The sequence below is a fragment of the Scophthalmus maximus genome, chromosome 16, assembly GCF_022379125.1.
Source record: "Scophthalmus maximus strain ysfricsl-2021 chromosome 16, ASM2237912v1, whole genome shotgun sequence".
In the NCBI taxonomy this organism is placed as follows: Eukaryota; Metazoa; Chordata; class Actinopteri; order Pleuronectiformes; family Scophthalmidae; genus Scophthalmus; species Scophthalmus maximus.
In genome coordinates this window covers 15545242-15568001 of record NC_061530.1, presented here as the reverse complement: position 1 = coordinate 15568001, position 22760 = coordinate 15545242, and the positions used below count along the sequence as shown (strand labels likewise).

Genomic DNA, 22760 nt, shown 5'->3' with positions numbered 1-22760 from the left:
ATGTGTATGTACGGACAACTAACTACAACCCTGGACAGTTAAACAAAAGCACATTTGTAAAGCTGATGTGGGGTTGCGATAAAACCATTTATTTAGTTATTTCCTGGAAGGAGCTCATTTTCTGAGAGGGGGAAAACTTAGTATATCTATATCTATATAAATATAGATATAGACATAGATATATCTATATATAACCCTCAAAACACCATGTCATCATGTTTCACCACTGTATATTATGAAAGTTGCCTTGTCTATAGGCAAACGGCTCAAAACTCTGATTACTTTTCATTACTGCGTGGGTTGGATCAGACCTTTAGTTACAAGAGCAGGGGGGGTTTGTTGGAGTGTAACGCGCTGTTAAAAAAGAACCGGATGAATAGTTTGCTTTTTTTTCACCACCATAAAGTCCCTCTGACTATCATTCGACATGAAGTAGGATGAAGTCACTTTCACGTGTGTTTAATCCGCGCGAGGGGCACGAGTGAGTGAGCGGACACCCCCCCCCCCCCCCCCCCCCCCCGTCGGAGGTGGTTGCGGCCGGTGTGTGTGCGCGCGTGTCGTCACGGGCTCATTAGCGGCGCTGCGGCGCAGCCTCGCGCGGCAGTAGTACGCTCGAGTGTTGTAGTTTCGCAGAAGCTGCCTGGACTGGAGCAGGGCGACGAGTGACCCTCTCCGCCTGGCCATGTCCTGGTGATAAAAACAAACAAGAAGAAGAAGAAGAAGAAGACGACGAACAAAAAAAATTAAAATAAAAACATAACAACCTCAACATGGTCCAGCGAAACTAGCCGTGTGCTGCGGGGAGATCCGAGGCGCTCACCCGTGATGCTTGTGAGTGTTTCTTTTGGTCCAAATCATAAAAAAAAAAAAAAAAAAGGAAAAGTTTCTGTGCTAACTTTCTAGCTAGTTAGTTCTCAGACTGCTGCCGCTGCTCCATTTTAAGAGGTGACGAAAGGTTAAAAGGTGATGTTTCATGCTGACATGCGTACTAACAAGTCAGTGTGCACTTAGTGACGAAGTAGACTTTGCCTTGTGGAGACTGAACATAGCTGCAGTGAGTTAGCTTAGCAACTTTTCCTCATGTGTACTGGATTAGCTTGTGTGTCCCTTTTGTCTTGTCTGGGTTTATTACTAACATGAATGCGGCTTGAACTGATTTTTTTTTCCCCCTCCCTTTTTATAATGTCTGCATTACAATTCAGTAGAACAACGGAGGCACAGTGAGGTGACATGGTGCAAGGGGTGGCTAGTGAAACAAGTGTCAATGAGCTCCAACATGTTCATACATTAGGATCCCATGTCAGTATCATCCATTTTGTCTTCCTGGTGTCAGAACAAGAAGTCTTCTCGGCTCGCTCGACGTCTGATGATACGTGTAAAGTCTTTATCGGATGACTTGGTTTTGAAATGAACAAAGGTTTTCGTGAAATTTGCAGAGAGATCACCGACACCATGAATCATAAAATGTAATGTGACTTTTGTCTAGCCTTGAAGTGCAAATTGGGTTTTGACTCACGCCACGGAAACACATGGAAGGATATTCCAGCGTTGTTTGATGACACGCACATAAAAGAGCTTTTAAATACATTTATAACAGCCCCCCCCCCCCCCCCCCCCCCCCCCCCCCCCCCCCCCCCCCCCCCCCCCCCCCCCCCCAAGGGGCCCACGCATTTTGTGCCCATTATTTGGTGGCCATGTCATTTGGGGCTCAGTCCCTCTTTTCTGGTCTGTTTCAGTTTGTGCCAGTGAAGAGGAATGTTGTTGTCTTATCTTTATCTAGCCAACCACCCCCTCAGGTATGAAGACGGGGCTGGCTGACACATAATCCAACCGATTCTGCACTTTAAGTGCTCCGTGGCATCATAAACCCAGAGAGCTTGTTAAACCTGAACTCCTCGGTGTCCCATGGCCATGATTATGACTGTCAAAAGTTCATAAGTGGCTTGAACGTGCATAAATTATAAAGTTTGGCAGAGGAAACTGGAGTCTTACTGTTTTAAAAAAAACAAACAAATGTATCCTTTTTGCTTTTTTTGAGCAAGCACATTTCATATTTTATCATCGGTAGCTTGTGGCCTTTCTCTCGAGTTCAAAATCCTGTTTGCTCTGAAGCCTGCGTGTAACATTCTGTGAGCTCCCGTCACACCGATTCCCTTTGCCAAACTCATTTCCCTTTCATGAGGGATTTTGGAGAAGGGGTTTAAGGGACTGTTTGTGCTGGTTACTTGGACAAGCTCAGTTTTTCAGGGCCTTCTCCTCTGAAACCGAGAGGCATCCACCTGGAGGGCTGGCAAGCTCATCTGAAAAACTGTTGAATGGTTTCAGCTCAAGTACAAAAGAGGGCTGCCTATCAGAGCTAGCAGATGAACCCCCCCCCCTTCCTTGTCTGTGTCACTGAAAATATTTAGACACATTTTAATCCAAGATCCTGTGTAGTGCACTGTCACTGTTATGACATTGTTCAAAACACTTGCGTGGAAGAATTAGAGTTCCAGGTTTTCCCTTGTCATGCATATATGGTCAGTGAAAATGCAGTGTGTGGGGGATGGATACATTCCCGCATGCAAAACCCAAGAGTTCTTTTCGCCTCCATTCTTAATTTTGATTGAAAGTTGATGGGAACGTGTCATGTGCATGTGACAAATCCTTTTTTTTTGTTGGGGTCCATTAACACGCAATGTTATTCCGCCATTGAAGTAGAAGGATGTTCTGTCTTCAGTCCTTTGTAATTAAGAGACGTTGCAAGATTTAGCATTTCAAGTGGACAACATTTCTCTCCAACTCGGGACAGGTTTGTTGAAAGCCTCGATTACGGCGCTCCAAAAAGAAAAGAAAAAAAAGCTCACGGTCTGGACAAAATGTATACAGTGCAAGTGATTATGTATGAGATAATTAAACAGCAGGCCTGCTTTAAAACGTAGGCCTCCTTGGCTGCCATGCATAGCCATGCTGAGCCTTTGTGTTTATGGTAAGTGGGCAGCTGCATGCTTGGGAGACATTGGCTGTACCCCAGGCCCTCATCTGAGCCTGATAACTACCATTGAAGCCTCCCAGCCATGCTCATTTCTGACTATTCACTCGCTCGCTTTAGATGTAGTGTGTGCCTCCTGTTTGACATAGCCTAATTTCTTGTGTGCACGGGGACAGCTGTGAGCTAGCCCCGCGCTCCACAATGAGTTTCATAAATTTCTTTTCAGCCAGTCAGCCGTGGCAAAACTCGGTGGCACCTGCCCTTTGTGGCACCTAATTGACAAGAACGCATTGAAATTCTCGAGTTTCAAAAGTCTTGTAAAAAAACGATGCACACTAGTGCTGCAGGAAGAGAAAAAAAAAGCAGAACTGCTTCGCCAATTTGTCATTCAATTATCTGGTCTTTATGTTCCCTGAATGTCTGTCTGCCTTTTTATGACATGTTCTGTCAACACAGACATCGTTATGACACGAGAAACTACTCAAATGGGTCCAAATATGGATTCTGCACAAGAAGAAGTAGGCCATTGGAGCCAACAGGTCGAGGAAACAAGCTTTTTAGGAACATGCATATTTTCCTTCCTTTTTGTGGAATGGGACAGCTAAACTTTTTACCCAGCATTCCTCTCTCACAAGCAGCATGGTGATGAAGAGCAGCACAAATCCCTCAGTTCGGTTTCAGGTCGTGGCCGACTCAGTTGCTCAGCAGATGCTCAGATTACTGAGATGGCCACAATCCTGGGATTGTTGAGGGCAGGATGCAGATCCAACTGCCATGAATGCAGGAATGTCAGAGGAGAGGATGCCGGAAAAGTTCAAGCTAACATATAAAACTTTTATAATAAATGTACACACACAAAAGGTTTTAAAAAAAGGGTGATAATCCTAAAAACAGAAAAGAAAGCTGTTAAAAAATTATTTTATACAAGGTGTAACAGTGATATCAAACAATTTTCCACCAGCTGTCGCACTAGTTCTATGAAATAAGTTGGTATTAACACTAATTGTCAGTCTGACACAAAGCTGCCAAATCCTTATGTAATGTTGGCCTAACCCATGGGATTACAGTCTGAGCAATGTATGGAAAAGCTGCTCTAATTGGGAAACAGCGCTTTCATGGGTGACCACCACAGTTTGGACGCCCATTGTAATGGCTAAGCTGACAAGTCTGTAGTCTTTTTGGACTGGACTGTAATTTAAGAGCCTTAGAAAAGTGTCACTTACAGTATGGCATTGCAGCGTCTGATCTCGTGTAGAAAACACAGCGGGGTCTGTTCAGGCTTTTGAAAGCTGAGCTGACTCGACGGCAGGCCTCCGCTTTATACATGAACCAATCGACTCTGTGGTTTACCGTCTCATTCTATCTAGCGCTCATTCCGGGCCGAGCGATATGCTTTGCTATTTCTGACGGCCCCAAAGCCGCCACAGTTGAAAGGCTTTTGCTAACCACAAAGGAAGCGTCGAGGGCCATCAGCTCGTCCAAGGCGGCGTCACTGTCGTCTCTTAAGAAGGCCTCCGTCACTGCACTGCAACTTTGTCAGCGGCCATTTTGCATGTGATGGAAACATCCTCCAAGTTTCTTCGCCCTCCTTAGAGATTAGACTTCTCAGTTGTCACGCTGGCTGCTGCTCCAACCCAGATAACGAGCTATCGGGCTGCAGAAGCGTTAGAGACTCCCACTGATTCCTGATAAAAGCGGCATCGACATGGAGGTGAATTCAGGTTTTGACGTCAGACGGGGAGCAGAACCGTCTGGGCAGATTCTAGCTTTGTTCCTCGTCTTTGCACACAGCAGTTTGTGCAGCATGAGTTGAGTTGGGTGTATCCATTGAACACTGGAAAGCAGGCCTTGGAATGTCCTCTCGCATTTGGCTTACAGGTTTGTCTGTACAGGAAAAAGTAAACTGCCCTTTGCCAGCGCTTCTCAACATGTTTCCTATTCACAACCTCTCACATTTGAATGCTTCTCAAATGCTCTGGGGCAAGGTTAGGCTTTTTGATTGTGTGTACAACTAATGTCACTGAGTCAAGGAATGTTTATAATTATGTTATAAACCTCACCCATTTAAAGTGCTCTACTCAGATTTACAGGATAAAAAAAATGCAATGCTCCAGCATGGGGATGATGATGATAAACAGTCGCAGTTCCCTGTAGCTGAAAAGTAAAAGATGATGTTTACAGTTTAAAGTTCAGAATGTCAGGCTACACTTAGACATTTTCCATTTTTCCCGGGAAGGAAATCATCATTTAGTGTCCTTTTTGGGTAAACGTCATGTTAAAAAGCTTTCCTGTCTTTGCCAGTTTCATTTCTATGGGCGAGGTTTTTCTCTAACTCTCTGTGCCAACGTCATCTGCATCCATCACCGAACCATTAAGGGCAATGTATAAACAACTGTTTCCTCAACGCCAGCACGTCTCTATCTCTGCTGTGAAACACAGATCTGTGTGGTTAATGGTCACGCACCGTATAAGCTGGCCTGACCTAGTCCTGCTACCAAGGCGTTTGATGTGTTCTTTCTTAGTCACAGAGGCCACAACTTAAAGCTGCCAGACGCCACAGACCTGCGCTGATCTCCTTGTAGAACTCGGCTAAAAAACACCCTTGTGTTTAAGCCGTTTTCCTGATGTGATAATTGTTGGCAATGGAAATCATATGCTGAATGCAAACACATCATCTCCAGTATGTCAGCTCCCTCTTGTCTTGTGATGCTACCCCCCCTTCCCTACACTCACACACACACACACACACACACACACACACACACACACACACACACACACACTCCAACTCACCACCCACAACCTCTGATGACACGTCTTTTGTTTCCCACGGTGTCTCATCTTCTGCCCAGAGCGCTCTTTTGTTTCACGTACACCGTCTTTGTTTTTTCTTTCTTTGCGGGCCTGCAGTCGTTCTGTCGTTCAAACAGACTCTCTGACCTAGCAGGCGATACATCTTGAGTCCACTTTTCCCCACCTTAATGTAAGGGGAAGGCATTTCTGGAACAGCTTTGAACTTGTGTCATTCTTACTTTGGCTAATAGATACTTTAATGCTTATGTCAACACTCGTGCATCCTCCTCGGCTCCCATGCTGTGTTGGAGTCCCTCGGGGGTTTGTTGTTCCTCGGATGGATCCTCTTCTCCTAGTACATACCTCCTCTGGGGTCATTTGTTCTAGTACTTTCAAGATGTCACTTTGTTATGCCGACGATGCACAGATCCATTCCTCTACTAAACCCAATAAGCCCGAATGTCCTCCCTCCACGACTGCTTTAGCAGTCTCCTAATTTACTCCACCAGACAGACTTTTAATTGGGCCTTATAACATTTCCACTGCAGTTTATCAGTTTATTGCAGAGAATCTTGGTATCTTCTTTGATCAGTTTGACTTTTGAACCGTTATGTTACCGATTCTCTTCCAATCCTGTTTTCTTGAGCTAAGCAGTATCGCTAAACTATTACTGCAGATCTTGAACTATTAATTATTAATGCTGTTTTTTACTCCCTGGTAGTTTATTTTAATTCGTAACTCAGCCGAGCCGCTTTAATTTGTTTACCATCGGTCCAAAATGTAGTTGCCAGGCTACTGACTCAAATGAACCATCGGTCTCACATTATCCCTGTCCTGGCATCGCTCCATTGGCTTCCTTTGAAAATGGAATAAACTACATGATGAAGTTGATTACATAAAAGGCACTGCATGACACCCCCCCCCCCCCCCACACACACACACACACACACACACACACACACACACACGAAAAGTGATCGCACCTTTGCACCAACCCCTGTGGAATAATCTTGATCAGATTTGCTGAATCATTGGATTATTATATAAGAGGATACTAAAAAAACATCTTTACAGGCAATCTCGATACCTGTCTTGTTTCACTTTGGTCCGTCTGTCACTGTGCCAAGTTTCATATTGTGATTAGTTACATTGTTCATTTTAATCTTTCATGTGTGTTTATAAATAAAGGTTAACTAATTTACACGAGTCAAACTTGGCTTGTGGCAGTTTAAAAAATACTTTGTGATGATTGTATAGATTTACATCTGCGGCTAATCTGCTGTTTTTAACTGTAATTGTGGCGCAGCACTAATGCGAGGAGGGTTGTTTTGATAACCGCAAGGTCAGCTATTCCCAGCCAGCCCCTGAGGATTCACTTACACAACTTTGACTTTGCTCCGTTCCCTCTTTGCGCGCTCCAGTGTGGAACACTTTGAGGAAAAACTCATTCTCTCAGATGACTGATAATCCTCCACTTGGACACGCAAGAGCAAAACAAGGTATAGAGTTCCACTTTTGGTGACACTGTAAAAGGGTCCATGTGGAAGTGAAAAATGTAGTGTAATTTCAATGTGCAGACATGGTTATAGGCCTCCCTTGAATTTCTACTGTCTTTCTTTTGTTTTTATGGATGTTGAAGACAGAGGTTGCTCATGTGGAAAGGGGCAGGGGTTTCAGGAAAGATTGAGGGCTGTGTGTCTGTGAGCTAATGTCGTTTTTTTCTTTTTACTTCAGTATGAAATACGCATCTGTAGGCGTGAAATGTAGCTTTGAAAAGTTTGGGAAGTCACGGACAGATGGTTGTAACTGCTGTGGATCCAGCTGCCACCTTCCACAAAGGAGCGAGCTAGAGACTTTTTTTCCGAATAACTTTTCAAATCATCACACGATTCAGAGCCTCCACCCCAGGGGGATCTGGTCTCCCCCCTCCCAATCAAGCTGGATTGTTCTCCGCTTATATGGTCATCAGAAATGTACTGAATTCTAATCCGTCGCTCATCTTTTTGTGTGTCTGCTCAGGATCGGGCCGAGGAGTGAAGCACATTCCTGGAGGAGCCGAGGGTTGCTGCCCTAAGCTTATGAGAAACCGCCCTGCTCAAACCGTCAAGATGGCTTCCAGCTTCTCTTGCCCTCACTGGAACGACTTGGGACAAGGATGTGTGTTGCCATGGTGATCATTTACAAGAAAACACTGGAAAAGAAGGGTGCCGACGATGTAACTACCAAAAGGACAGATTTGGGCCCGGTGAGAGTTTAGTTTCTCCTTGTATAAGCATTTTTTATGTGTATGAAATGTGTCATGTTTGCCAACAGGCCTCAACTGCGCTTGTCAAGGATCCTGCCTCGAAAATCAGGAAATTGTTAGCGGCCACTGACCACTCCTCTGGAGTTTGATGTCTCCACATTACATATTCCCATTTTGTCAACCTTGATCGGAGCTTCAATTTGACTATTACCTTCCCCTGAGTCAAATTTGTGGGATAATTCCTAAGTGTTGCCTTACAGCATCTCAGGAAGTGATGTCTAAATAACTATCTGGATGTTGAAGACTGGGATTAAGGGATGTTTTTGTTACAATTACAGATAATTGCATCATAATAGCTGCCGACTGTTATCACCGGGGTGTCATCTGGTTTTGAATCCTCTGTGTTAACATTTTATTTCAATCAGTGTTTTAGTTCCACTAGCCTGAGCAACTGTGACTCATTTGCTAATCAGCATCCATGCAGTCGATTCTCCTTTCAGCCAGGACAGTGAGAGAATTCCCCGTGAATATATATATGGGCTGAGTTTGCCCTCGCAGCCACGTGAAATGAAGTCATCATGCGCTGGGGCCGAGCGTCAATCAGAGGCATTTATAGTGGAACTCCCTCTTTGTTACATTAGGTCCTCATAGCTCAGCGGCAAAAGCTGTGCCACAACATACAGTCTCGGGAACAGCTATACGAGTTTCTGTTTTTCTTGGGCGAGCTGATAATTTTTATTTTATTTTCGTTTACCTTTCCACAGTTTCAGGCACAGACCATGAGCCAGGGGACAGCACTCTTCTCTTGTGGACTCATGGGTAAGATTGTTTTCAACTCTTGTCACCCACACACTCTGTTACACATGTGAGGGACTATATGGATAATTATAATAGTCAAAAACCAAAACAGTAATTTGGTAATAGTCTCTAAGGGGTCTAATCTCATATAATATTTTCTCATCTCCCCTAAAAGCCTTACAACCACGTTTCTTTTTCTGGGCCTCTGTTGTCAGTTGCCGTGTCTTAACGTCCCGTCGCAAACTGGACATAACTTGTAAAATATTTCCTCAGCAGCGTTGAGAGGCCAGAAGTTATCAGGTGTATCAATGAGAGCAGTGGTTTCGAAAGCAGAGGGGCCTGTTATATTGCATAATATCAGAGAAACTATTGGCAGAAGAATGAATCTGGTTGATAGTCACACAGGCCTGACCGGTGTTTCTGCCAAGGCGCGTTAATCATTGTGTCAGCGGCTTATCTTTGCCAGGGATCTTGTGGCACCCATTTACCTTGGTGTACGGTAGGAGGAGCAGGCCCGAATACAGATTAAATAGTTTTCTGTCCTCACAGTAACTTGGCACCGAGTGTGTAACACTGGCAGAGAATGCAGCGACACCAGTAGGTGTTGTTAACACTGCCCTTTGTTCCTCGACCTCTCCATGTGCTCTGCATGGTTGTTTTTTTGATATACTGTAGCTCCAGTGGAGAATAATAAAGGTTTTGGATACCAGGACTGGGCCACAGCCTCGATGTTTAGTATCGAATCCTGGAGTCGACTGTCCAGTTCAATTCGTTGATCCAATCAGCAAGCGAAGCCGAGTTTCTGTTGTGGCAATAACCTGTGTTTTCCTGCCCTGGTAACCATGGGCGCTGGCACAGAGACGATCAGTACTGGCAGGTAGTCAGCAGTCAGTCTGATGCAGAACTCAACAAGAAACACCATGACAACCACAAACCAGAATGTTTATGGTGGGCTATTGACATTTTCTCAAGCCTTTTAGATAAGACGAGCTCCCTTCCCCTTTACCGATCAGCTTACAGTCTGTGAGAGTAAAACAGAACTTGAAGTACAGGATTTACTTTTAGTTCCAATTATACAAAGCAGTGACTAATGTCAATACAAAGTGCACATGCTAGGACACTGGGACACACTGATCTGCACTGGAAAAAAATTATACTTCTGACTGAATAGTTTAGTACACATTTTGGAAATAAGACTGTAAATTATTTGGAATAGCGTCTTAACAAGTCTTCTAAATTTAATTCTTCTAATCTTGCAGAGACAAGTCGGTGGCATGAGGTGGGTCATAGCTGTGCCATACAGCAGAGGCCAGTGGGAACCAGCCTGGAGAGCCTGTGGGACGTCCTGCCGGAGGTGCACAGGGGTTCGGCCCACTGGGACTGGGATGTCGGCTCCACTTCGAGCACAATCAGCAGCTTGTTGCAGGACCTCAGCCTGACTGAGGCCGCGGCGTCACACTCGACCGCACCGCCCAGCAAGCGGCAGTGCCGGTCCCAGTCCTGCTCAGACGAGCTCGGCGGTTGCCGCTCCACCTGGCGCCCTCAGGGTTCTCGCGTGTGGACGACGGTGGAGAAGAGGAGGTGTCACAGCGGCGGCAGCGTCCAGCGCAGCGTCGTCGCAAACTCGCAGCTCAGCTTCCCGGCCATGCAGCGCAGCTCCAGCTTCAGCCTGCCGGCCCGCTGCAACGCCCTGGAGCTGCCCTGCTTCACCCAGCGTCTCCCATGCCCCTCAGCCTTCTCTGGCCTGACGCCCTCATCCTCTTCCTCCATGCCCCTGTCCCCCAAGTCCCCGGCGCAGCCCCTCTACCTCTCTCACGAACAGATCTGCCTTCCCGAGCCCCGTGGACCCTCTCAACCCAGCTCCCCCGACTCCACCCCAGAGCTGGAGCGTCGCAGTGGACAGGGGGGTCTCCCCCGCAGTCGCTCGCAGCCCTGCGTCCTCAACGACAAGAAGATCGGTGTGAAGCGCAGGCGGCCAGCCGACACGCACAAACAGAGGCCGTCGTTGGATCTGGCAAAAATGACGCAGGTGGGTACCTTCAACTTTTTAATCTTATTTAATAAGGACAAGGCTACATCCACATTACTATGTTATTACTACATTACATTACTAATTGTTAGCCTTTAACAATTTAATGTTGCACCTGAGCATGTCATGTAATTTATCATGCCAGTTGGATTTTATGTGGCCTGTATTTTTTTGTTGGAACTTTACGTGGCCGAATTATAGTATGTTCCAAAGGATCCCTTTCCAAAGACCGAGGCAGGACCCTCAGGAAATGGTCTGGATGCTCTGCTAGGTCCATCAGTCTCACTTACATGAGGTGGTTCGACTCTGTTGTTGGGGGCAATTTGCCGCTTCCATGTTGGATAAACAAAACGCCTTGCAACGAAGGTCACGCCATTGTGTCTGTTCTCCCTCAGCGCACCTCAAAGTGTTTCTGCAGAACACTGTCATTAAATGATGGCGATCGTTCTTTCACGGAGAGGCCTGTTCTGGGTCACATTCCACTATGTGGGTGTGTGTTTTCACATGCAGAGCGTGAAGTGAAATACAGTAGAGCCTGTTTTTCAATGTGTTACTGGATAAAGGCGAATAAAATAGGAAGACGTCCATCAGTGGATCTGATGGATTTGTATTCTAAAATATGGATCTGATGTAACGACCGGCTTGAGCTGATCCAAGTTTCAACAGTCAGGTTTTTTTTGTTATCTGCACATCCTGGCTGCCGTGTGTCTCTTTGCCCCACTAGCAGACACACACATGGTGAAGTTTCACACGAACACCGGCAGGATCATAAACACTGAGCTGGACTTAGCCCCTCTGTGAAAGTCACGCAGAGTTCAGCAGTAACGTAACAACAATGCTGCTGCGGCACGACAAGAAGACGCACGCGAGCACACACACATTTACGCTCTAAACGGGGGACGGGGTCAGTGTTGGAGGAAAGAGCCTCAGGCGAGGCAACAGACAATATTTTTACAGAGGGACTTGGGAGATTGTTGCCGTTGGATTTTTCCTGCTGTGATGTTGGTTTTCAGCTCAGATCGAATAAACTTCGAGCTTAGATATTCCATGTTTTTCTTTTTTTTGTTTGATTTAAGATCTTTGTACATTTCTCTCAAGTGACTCTGGTTTAGAGGAAAGCCCTTGAGAAGTGACTTCCAGACATTTTGACCTAGTTACACAACTAAACCCATAAGCGGAGCTAATTGTTCAATCGCTTGTTTTCACGAGGAAGGATTTTAAGCTATTTTACATTAGATGTCATTGTAAATTGAATATCTTTGGTTTGGCGTTTTACAACATCAAGTTATTTGAACACGTCACATTGGGCTCTTGGAACTTGTGATGGGGCAATTTTGACTATTATCTTGACATTTTGTATAATAAACGAATCAAAGGATGGGCTAATTGTTAAAAAGTCTGAAGCTGTGGAGTTCGCATTTCTGCGCAAAGGATGTTCAACTCGTGACAACAGAGTAAGCCTCCTCAGCTCGAGGGCTTCATTGGCTATATCACCCCATCGGCGTTCAAAGTCACCTTACTATCGGTACGCCTGGTCACGGTGCCGAGTGTGTCTCTGCGGCGTCCTCTCGTCCGCACGCCACAGCGGTGTAGTTTACCCGGGGAGAAACCCGCTACCCCTCGGCGAAGGCTTGCCGCGGCTCCGCGAATGTCAGGAAGCCGAGCAGCTGTGGCCGAGGTTAAATGGATCGTTGCGCGGTAGAGATGCGTGTCGGGGCAAAGAGAATATTGATTTCTGTAAATTCAGCTCGGTGGGTGGATCGCTACCACTACTGGGGCCTCATGAGCTCATTGATCAGCTTGTATTGATGCTGACCTTGCAGTATGGATGAGGAGACTTTCTGCTCTTCTCCCTATCTCATATGGGGGGGGGGGTTGTTACAGTAGCAGGCGAAGTGGACACAAGCAGCAGCACTTTTTTCATGACCCTCATTGTAATGTGGTACAGAAAGGTTGGGTGAGGACTTTCAGACAGACACCGAAGTCCAGAGCTGAACATTTTCCTGAACTTTTCCAGAGGGGAAATATGTGATAATGCAAATGTTGCTCTGGACATTTTGCACAACTTTTTTCTGCCGGCCCCCCTAAGCAAGATTTCTGGACGATTCCCTGCGGGCCAGTGGGCGCCTCGCCTGCATGTGCCAGAAACGTTGCTGGTGTTGTGAACACGCCTGACTCGGGAAAATCTCCTGTTGCCGTTCTTCACATGTGAATGGCAAAACAAATTTTCTGGACATTTTCCAAATGTCTTTTGGTTTGTACTGTTTGTCGGAAAAAAAATATCTAAGATATATTTCATTATTCTTCAGATAATTGTCAGATCAACTGATGCGGAAAATAATTGTTAGCTGTCAAACGTGAACATTGGAAAGTTGGGAGCAGCCATTTTCCGGGTCACAGAACAGCTACAGGTTTCCTCCACCTGAAACTCTACCTCTGCAGAGAAACATCTCCTGTGCGCTCCAAGTTTGAAGCTTTACTCTCTTTAGTTCATGTCGGTGCCGTTGTCTTTGCCACAAAGTTCAGATGCGGGAGGCCGCTATGTGACAAATGTTACCCGCCTGACCAGAGCCAAAAAAAACAGCAGGGCCCCCTTTTGATGCAGCGCAGCCCCCCATGAGGCCTTTTCTCACCGCTGCCCAGTTGAAAATGTGGATCATGGCTTTTACATGATCATCACCTCCTCCGACCTGATTCATGGCTCGGACTGAGCGAGCGTGTGAATGTTGTCGTAGTCGGGACAGAGCTGAAGTGGTTAGCGGACCAACAGATGATCAAATAAGCGTTGTAAGATCTAGTGTCTCCATTGTTGGCTCGAATCTGTCTCCTTATCATTAGCTGAAGTCATTAGCGTGGTTTTTAGCTACGCTATTAGTGGCATAGCACAATGTTGGTCTACTTGTGTGCCACTTTGGTCCTAATTGAAATATACCAACAGATGTCATAGTCTAGGGCTGGAACTATCTACTACTACTACTTCTTAGTCCACACACCAAACACATTCAGTTAACTGCTGTAGAGGAGCAAAGAGACCAGAAAATATTCACATTTAATAAGCTGTAATCGGAGAATTGGGACTTTTTTTTGTCGATAAAAACAACTTGAACGGATTAATCGATTATCAAAATAGTTGCTGTTTTGATAGCAACTATCAAAATAGTTGATTAATTCGGTAGTGGATTACTCGATTAACTGTTGCAGCTCTAATTTAGTATTGTACATTCCCACACTGTCGATCCCCTGACTCTAGCACAAGCACGAGGTCGACGTCTCTGATTTTGAGCGAAATGTCTCGATAACTGAATCATCCCCCCAAAGATAGTATAGTAGCATTTTTAAAATCAATCATTTTCAGGGATCTACACTTGGCTGTGACCTGCACCCCCAACAGTCCCATGCTTGTTAAGTATTACATAAGCCCACAAGTGACGGGGGGGGGGGGGGGGGGGGGGGGGTTCACAGAGGCCCTATTCTCCTGCGTCCTTCTGGCCCAACGCCGTCGTGCTCGGGGGCCGTGAGGCAGCTGTCCTGCCTTCTCCACATTAGCCGTATAGATTGGATACGCCTCTGTCATGAAGCCTCACACTGCAGCGTGCACAGCTGTCGCCAGAACCGCCCGCAGCAGCACTGCCGGCACATGTGGATTTTGCCCTATGGAAGTTTCTGGGCTTCCCTCCACATCATGCGTGTGTCCATTGTGCGATGGCAGTGAAAAGGCCGGCGCGGCGGAGAGAAGGGCTGACATTAGTGATGTGTTGCCCTCTGGGTATCTGGCCACTTGCTTTGCAAAACCACCAGTTGCTCCAGTTTGTAACACAGGCTAAATTTACACCCTTCAAATCCGCCTGCTGCTTTTTTTTTTCTTTATATTATAGTGGTTGTTGCCCAGTGTGCAGCTCTGACCTCACTGACTCCCCCACATACTACATGGATACAGTACACGACTGTTTTCATAAGATGGCTGTGTGCCTTCATTTTTTGTTTGTGTGCTGGTTCGGACACGGGTCACAGTCGAAGGATGAAGGAAATGGTTTTGATTTCCTCACCAAGTATGCCGTCGCCATAGAGACTACGGACAGAAGATTTAACATATTTGTTTAAGTTTATCCCTGTTTCCTTGAACACCAATTTTATGCTTCTAAAAAAAAAACCAACCAAATAACCCTCTCCGTCTCTCCACAGAAACTTCGGAATTTCCACAGCCTCAGCTGCCCTGGAATCATAGGCGAGGACGGCGGCGAGTCCGGCCAGGCCCCGCCCGCCGTCACGAGCGACGCTGACCACTCGCGTGCAGACGGCCGCGGCCTGGACGACGCTCAGACCAAAGAGGGCGAGATCACCGGGAACATGCCGTCGGACCCCGCGATCGAGGAAGTGGACTGGAACTCCACGGACTGCGGCGACGTGACCCCGGGGACGACGAACGGGAAGGACAGTGAGCCCATGTGGGCGGGGCTGTGCAGCATGAGGAAGGACATGTATCAGCTCGGGGGCGAGCTTGACATTGAGCAAATTGAGAGGAACTGAGCCGGGCCACCTTCCTCTCGAGGGGGGGGGGCTCATGTAGGGGACTGAATGTTTATCACCAGACGGTACAGTGAACAGTACTGATAGTCTTAAGGACACAGCAAGTGGAAAACTAACGCAGAACGAGCACTTGTATGTTTTTCTCACATAGAGATTGAGCAGGAGCTTTGTGGGGACTTTTTTTTATTTTCAGAAGCTTCTCCACCATTGTGCAGTATCTCAACTGTGTCTCAGGACAACAAAGACGCCAGGAGGACGGGTTGTTGCGGTGAAGAAAATAGAACTGATGAATTAAAAAAACAAATTAAAAAAACAAAACGATGGCTCAGAGACTGGGGTCTTTTAACATTTCTCTGTTACCCTGATTACCTTCACTGTACTATGTTTGGAGAGAATTCACAGCAGGTTTGTATAAATTCTCTGCACTAGAAAAAAAAAAGGGGTTTGTTCCCCCCGACGTTCTTCTGTAGTACGAGGGCACATGACGGACGGAAATGGAGACGCGCTTCAAGAAAGCTACCGTTAGTAAAAGCCTCCCGTTCACAACGGCCTGTGTAGTATATCGAAGAGCTTAACATTTCACACTGTTACATCAGGCGTCTCCGTGAGATCTATGCTCCCCGTTTTGTTTTGAGAGAGAAACTTTTCGATGCTAATAGCGTTAATATTCTTTCTTTTTACAATTTGTAACTCCAAAGTTATGTAAAACATGAGCATATTTCTATACAAATAAACACAAGTTTTAAATGTGTCCTCCTGTGATCACATCATTCCAAAGGTCAGTTTTCCATAAGGGGCTGTATGAGAACGCAAATGTTGCCCTGGACATTTTCTGCAACTTTTCTTGCCAGCCACCTTGTCACATTTCCGGAAAATTTCCCATGTGAATACAGCGCATGAGGAAGTTTGACGGTGAATGAGTGGGCTTCAACCGTCACCTGCATTTTCCAAAAATGTTCCTGCTGCTGCGTTCTTGATGTGAACCAGAAACTCCGGAAAATGTCCAGAGTTCATGTCTGAAAACAGCTTAAGTGATATTTTGTTTAGACCAGAAAAGCTGGTAAAACATTGAATGAACTGGTAAAGGTAATGAGTTTGTAATGGTTAAGGGTTTGTGAAAAGGGCAATGAGACAAGTGTATGTATGACAACATATTCCAGTATGGCGCATTAAAGGCAAATAGTTCCCAGGTTCATGATTGGTTCGCCCCACCTGAGACTACAAGACATTTAGTACCTTTGTCCATGTATGAACCAGGAAGTGCTGTATCAGAAGACACAGCAGAGGAGATGGTGCTATTTTGGTTGAGATCCTTGAATCCTGAAGCCTGGACATGAAGGTCCTCGAGAGCGTCAGTCTGAAAAAACTCTTGGTTGCAAAGTTTATAGACTTCGTAGCCTCGTGTTTAAACTGCGTAAAAACTTCTGACGAGGGGGGGAGAGAGAGACAGCTATACTCTGCAAACTGTAGAGTTTGTACAACCCCCCTCCTCCACTCGCCAGGTGCACGCACCAGCACCTGCGTGCGGCTGCTGGCAGGTGGAGGAAGTTCCAGTGTAGGTTAAGTTTATATTGGGCCGCATCATGGTGGCTCGGTGGAAACACTGGCCTCAGCAACAAGGCCTGGGCCGCCACCAGGTTTCTCCCCGTGCTGGCGTGGGTTCACAGTGAAAACATGAAATCCTACTTTTCACGTCTGAAAGAACTTCTTCATGAATTAGAGCCATTGACACCTGTTGAGTATGGAAATAAAATAATGAAATATGGAAATATATACATATGAAGTTTAAAAAAACAAACTTGGACTTGACACGTATAAATACTGGATATAAATGAATGTATTATTTTCCGATCAATTACGTATTTTTTCAATGGCGAGTTAACATCCAGTTTTTATTTTACATTCATAATAATCTATTTTCTAGTTTGTAATATTGTTAATACATTATCAATACTTATGAAGGGAAAGCCATTCTTTTTTCACCCCCCCCCCCCCCAAAAAAATATATACCTTATGTTTGAAATTAATCTGATAACTAGTTACAGATTTCACAGTACTTTAGTAGATGTAGTAGAAAATGGACTATAATCTAATACGCAAAAGTGTAACATACAGGGCAATTCTGTGCAAGTACTTTTACTTTTGATTCTTCTGATGACATTGTGCTGAGGAAACGGTTTTAGTTTTTAGGACGTTTTCTTGTGACCGACTATTTTTCTACTTTCACTTCAGTAAAGGGAGTTCTTCCACCGCTGGCATTCGAAAGAGCACATGCGTCAAACAAGCCAGGACATTGTTGGAGACGTCTTTAATGCGACAATATAGACTGACCCAATTAAGTAGCAGGAAAAAAAAGACAATCACGAGCGTAGTAATGGTGCAACTGATGAGCCTGTGTTTGTGTGCTGGAGCGGGGAGTGAGTAGGGAGGACGCCAGGCAGGGGTGGGAAGTCCGGTCCTTTCTCTTTCTCTTTTTTTTGTGTGCGTGTGTTTTTGATGGCGGGTGGAGAGGTGGAGCTGAGCGGCGGTTTACCCCTGAGACCTCCCTCCCTCCCCTGCGCTGGGAAAACAAAAGGGTCTTTTTCTCTGAGGAGCACAGTGACGTGGGAGGCGGCTGTGAATGTGGGCCATGTGTCAGGGCTGCTGCTGCCGCCGCCGCTGCCGCTGCTCCGTTTGTCTGCCTCCCCCTGCTCGACCTCCAGAATTGTGCCGCCGTTATTGATTCAATGCACCGGTGCGACTGCATACCACGTCTGAGGGAGTTTTTGTTCAGACTTGCGATGATGCTCGTCATTCTTCGAGGAGTGCAAGGTAGCTCTGAGGGGAAGGATGTCACCTCATGCAGATGCTGCACGGGGCTCAAATATCACACAAAGCATAACTGTGGGTTTTCAACGCGCCTACACGGCCCGTGCATATTCTTGTGATGGATTGGATTACTCCGCTGCTGCTGCATGAGAATCTGTACGCTTGCACAGTGAGGTCATGTTTACACACTGTGCCTGTTTTCACCAGTTAGGCCCCATTTGTTTCTTCTTCGCGTAATGAGTTGAGAAGGAAGTTGCCAAACAGAAACGTTGTAAATGAGAGTGACACACGGAGGAGGGCCCCCCGGGCCTTTAATCAGCGGAGTGACAGGAGTGAAAGGACACTGTGTTCTGAGGTGAGATAGGAGCACAACATGATGGAAGATGGGGCGCGTTGTGCCCAATGTCCTGCCTCGACGCTCGAACACCAACCCCCCCAACAGACACTGATGCAACGTGGTGGGCCACTCGTGAACTGACACCAAAGGTTAATAACGCACAGGCTGACCTGCTCCAGAGAGGATTCACATCGCACCTCATTCAGTTTTTAAAGGTACCAGATGTGCCACAGACCATGCAGATGTTTTAATGGTGGATAATTAAGACAAGGTTCCGAGAAGGGTTGTTGCTCACACTACCTGCAGTGTAGACAAAACTTCTGCTGTCATATCTATATTTTGAAACCAATACCAAACGGTTTGTTCGAGTTATTTTCCATCTCACAACAAAAAAAACCTGTCTCTTTCAGGAGTGGAACTTTTCACAATGAACAGAATCCGACTGTGTGCAACATGAAACTAAATAGTTGGCACCATCTCCGCTCTGCAACTCTTAATGTGGTCAGGGTGAAAAAGCAATTTAAGCAGCACCACTCGCCCGGGCCACAAAACATTTCCAGTTGGGCAAGTGCCGTTGGGCGGGCGAGCGAGCGCGCGCACGCACGCGAGCTCGGAAATAAGTCCAGAAACTTTTCAGTGCTTTTTTTCAGTTTTTGTTGCTAAGCATTAAATCACTAAACTTGTGCATTTGTAGATACAGTTGCACACAGAGACTTTGTTTGATTCATGCACGACCAAACCACAAACTGCAACTTGGAGTTGAGTCGCGTGGTTTCTGGAGGATCGACAGCCCTGCGCCCACAACGCAATCGAGGTCACACGCGACTTCTCCGACAGAACGGTGATCAATAGTTGCTGTGGGCGTCTCTTCAAGCCAGATGGTTGTTGGATCTAAGGTGTGAGCACTTTAACTTGAATCCTCTGGCTTTTTCCAAAACAGAAACTGGACACCCCTCACGGGAGAGAGAGAGAGCTCTCGAGCAGAGCTTTAAAAAAAATCGAGGTCAGCCTTTAAGCCTTTGAGACCTTTTGCAGGCCCGAGACAGTTCGTTTACACTGTGCGGTGACGTACGACCCCCCCTCTTCAGCCCCGGATTGTACATGTACGCAGGCTCTCCGGGTTTGACATCACGGGGTCACGCTTTGTGTCCAGGGAGCACGAGGCCTCTGAGGCTTCAGTGGATGGAGGGGGGGGGGGGGGGGGGGGGGCTGTGACGGCTGTGGCCATGTCAGCAGAGTACAGACTGCTCTGTGTATGAACTGAAGCTCGCCTCAGATTTTATATCAAGACTCACAGGGAGGAATTGGGCGGGGTTGGAGGTTTTGGAGGAAAGGGGGGGGGGGGGTCAGTGAGTAGAAGGGGGAAATTCAGGCACTCTGCTTCCAAATCAGTTTGAGAGTTTTAGAGCCCTCCCACGCCACCGAGTGCTGACGGCATGGCTGCCCACAAGAGAAGAGGAGTGAGGAAATGTGGGGAAACCATGTGGCCTAGCGAGTAAGTGTGTGAGCCACACGCACGCACGCACACACACCCGCAGAAGGGAGGGGACCACCACTAACTGGCTGCTTTCAAAACAAGCGTGTGTTTCCACGGATAACGATGCATTTAGGGCCGCAGGTGTGCACGGCGTTCGTCTGGTCAGCTGACCCCCGCCCGTTTCCTGTCAAACAGGAAGAGCCAAAATGAGCAGAGACGAAAAGGGTTCAAGGCAGCGCACAGCTGGCAGTTGTTAAGGTGGGCCGGTGCTGGTGCCGGTGCAGGTGCGTTACAAGAGCGGCAGTGTGCGTGTCGCGTAAGAGGAGACGAACCCAAACATAGATGACATAGAAAGGTACGCGGATGTTTGCTTGGTGTGTGTAGAGTCAACTGCAAAGATGTAGACTGATCCCTGAGATTTTACTCTATGGTCACTCCAGCAAATAGAATTTGAAATAATTGTATTAGGAGTCAATGCAGCTGTTACATAAGAGAGTTTTTAAAATACACCGACAACTCGGTTTGGATTTAGCTACAAACGCAAACTTTTTGCGCAGCAAGCAGAGCGTGTTGGAGATCAGGGCAGGCCACGTTTAACAAAGAGCCACATTCTCCTCCTGACGGACACATGCTGCAGCCGGGCTCCGCGTCCCTGAGGTGTCAGTCAAAACAAGATGAAAATGAGATCATTCGCTTAATGACTTGAAGGAGAGAGAGAGAGAGAGGAGGGGGTTCACTCCTGGTTATACTCTTACAGTCATAACTGTGCCGATAGCTGTGAATCAAGTTCAATTATTTTGAAATTGACGTTTTTAAGAAAACTGCCAAGTTTGAAAAACAATGAGGGGTCTCACGAACCATTTTTTCTGGATTAGTAGATTTGTAATGTACTGTTAAATCTTGATAGAATACAGATGATTGATTTTTTTTTTGAACTTCCAGATACTTAAGCCCAACGTGATTAAGTTTACTGCGAAAAGCTGCGAATAAAAGTTTTGATGAACTATTGCTTGCCAGCAAAACAGCAAGGCTAAGAAATAAAATGGGAAACTGAGGCCAGAGTATAAAGTACATTGTGGTTTTGGAATGAAAATATTTGGCTTTTTAAAAAATTTTATTTGATAAATTACTTAAGAACAATGATTAGAATCGTTCTCTGTAAATTACCCCTGTTGACCGAGCGGGACTGAAGTGATTAAAGAGGCTAATCCCCCACAGACTAACTGTGTTTACTCCGCAGTGAGTTCACTTAATGCATGTCAACACTGAGGTCAACTGCAGCCACAGAATACCTTATGACAAAACACTAAACGGAAAAAAAGAAGGTGAGAAAATCATGCACCAAAAACCTCTGACTGGAAAATCACCACCACCACCACAACAGCAGCAGCAGCAGCTGCAGTCAGTCAGTCAGTCCATTGACAGTGCACTAAGTCCGTCGATACAATCCCGTGGCAGTGAGGTCATACATGCCCAGACATGTCTCCTGAAAGGAGGTCATCTCTATTATGTGAAAGGTAATCTTGCGTCGCAGTCGTGGTCACAGGGGGAGAATCAATGAGCTGCACTGCAGGGAGGATATATCAGTGTTTACTGATCGGGGAGGGGGGGGGGGAGTGATCCGCTGCTAATTTGTAACTTTGCGCGGAACGGGCGGATAACCTCGGGCCGGCGCTCAGAGGTGCGGTTAACGACCAGCTACCTTCTTAAGGCATGTGTTTTTTTTTTTGTTTTTAGCGGCGCTGAGTGATGGCGAACCTGCCGAGAGGAGGTGTTGAAAACTGTGGCCTACATCCCTCAGAGTGGCCGCACTTGCATGAACTGGAGAGGGGGGGGGGGGAACAACAACCTGGTAGTGAAAGCTAAGTGGTTTCATTCGAGAGCAGTCAAATACATGTTTAATCGCTCCTTGCAAGGCCAATGGGCAGTAACACATTGGAGAGGGAAAAAAACAAAACTGAGTCAAACAATGTGAAAGCTGTTAAGGAGAACTGGGAGTCAGCTGCTGGTACTTTACAGCTTATATCAATATGTATTTTTCCAAATCAGACCTAGGAAAGGTACGCCCGCCTGTTTCATAATACTTCATAGCATTTCATTACCTTTAATTGCCCAATAACATTCAAGCTTGTGTCAGCTAATGGTGAAGTGAACCAGAAAGACCTCGATGAATCACTTTGGCAATGGGGCTTTTGTTCTTGATGAATCTATTTGGTACACTGAAACCTCGGGGGCAGCGATGGAGAATCGTTTGTTTTACGCCCCACTTCCAGAGGCCTCAATGATCCAGCTGGCACACAGAAGCCCAATAACCAATTTATTTTCTTCAATTTTTTTTTTTTTTACCCTCATCATTTCATCTGACCTCACTGACGACACCAAAGTGAATGTGCTTTGTCTAATGAGTGGGGAATTGACTAACGCAGCCGTGACAGGAGGCAGCTTACAGGCCCAGTAAATAAAGATAAGCAGTTCGGAGACGGTGCGATTCTTCGCTCTGATGATGGAGTGCTCGTTTCATTTTGTTTACAGAGGGAGAAACACGAGCTCCGGCGTCGCCGCAATTCATCACACTCGGGCCGAGTTCTGCATTTGTCATCTCTCAGACCAGCTCACTTCCCATTTCCAGCGATTTGTTTTCATGAAACAAAAGCTGCTCGGATACCGACAAGGTGAAACCTTCCCCAGTGCTTTGAGACCTTGAGCACTCTCTTCTATTTTTGAAAGAAAAGAAAAAATGTGACAATGGCTGAGACAAACTCAGGGAGATAAATG

At 46.3% G+C, this 22760-nt stretch overlaps 1 protein-coding gene across 1 annotated transcript; it reads left to right on the top strand.

Annotated features, from left to right (window-relative positions):
* The first annotated feature begins 573 nt into the window (after positions 1-573).
* On the top strand, positions 574-16114 carry fam53b (family with sequence similarity 53 member B). The gene is made up of 5 exons (XM_035613765.2): positions 574-831; positions 7784-8009; positions 8774-8828; positions 10067-10836; positions 15019-16114. Exons 2-5 carry the CDS (start codon positions 7920-7922, stop codon positions 15361-15363), a joined length of 1260 nt encoding a protein of 419 aa, XP_035469658.1. The 5' UTR covers positions 574-831; positions 7784-7919; the 3' UTR covers positions 15364-16114.
* The last annotated feature ends 6646 nt before the right edge of the window (positions 16115-22760 follow it).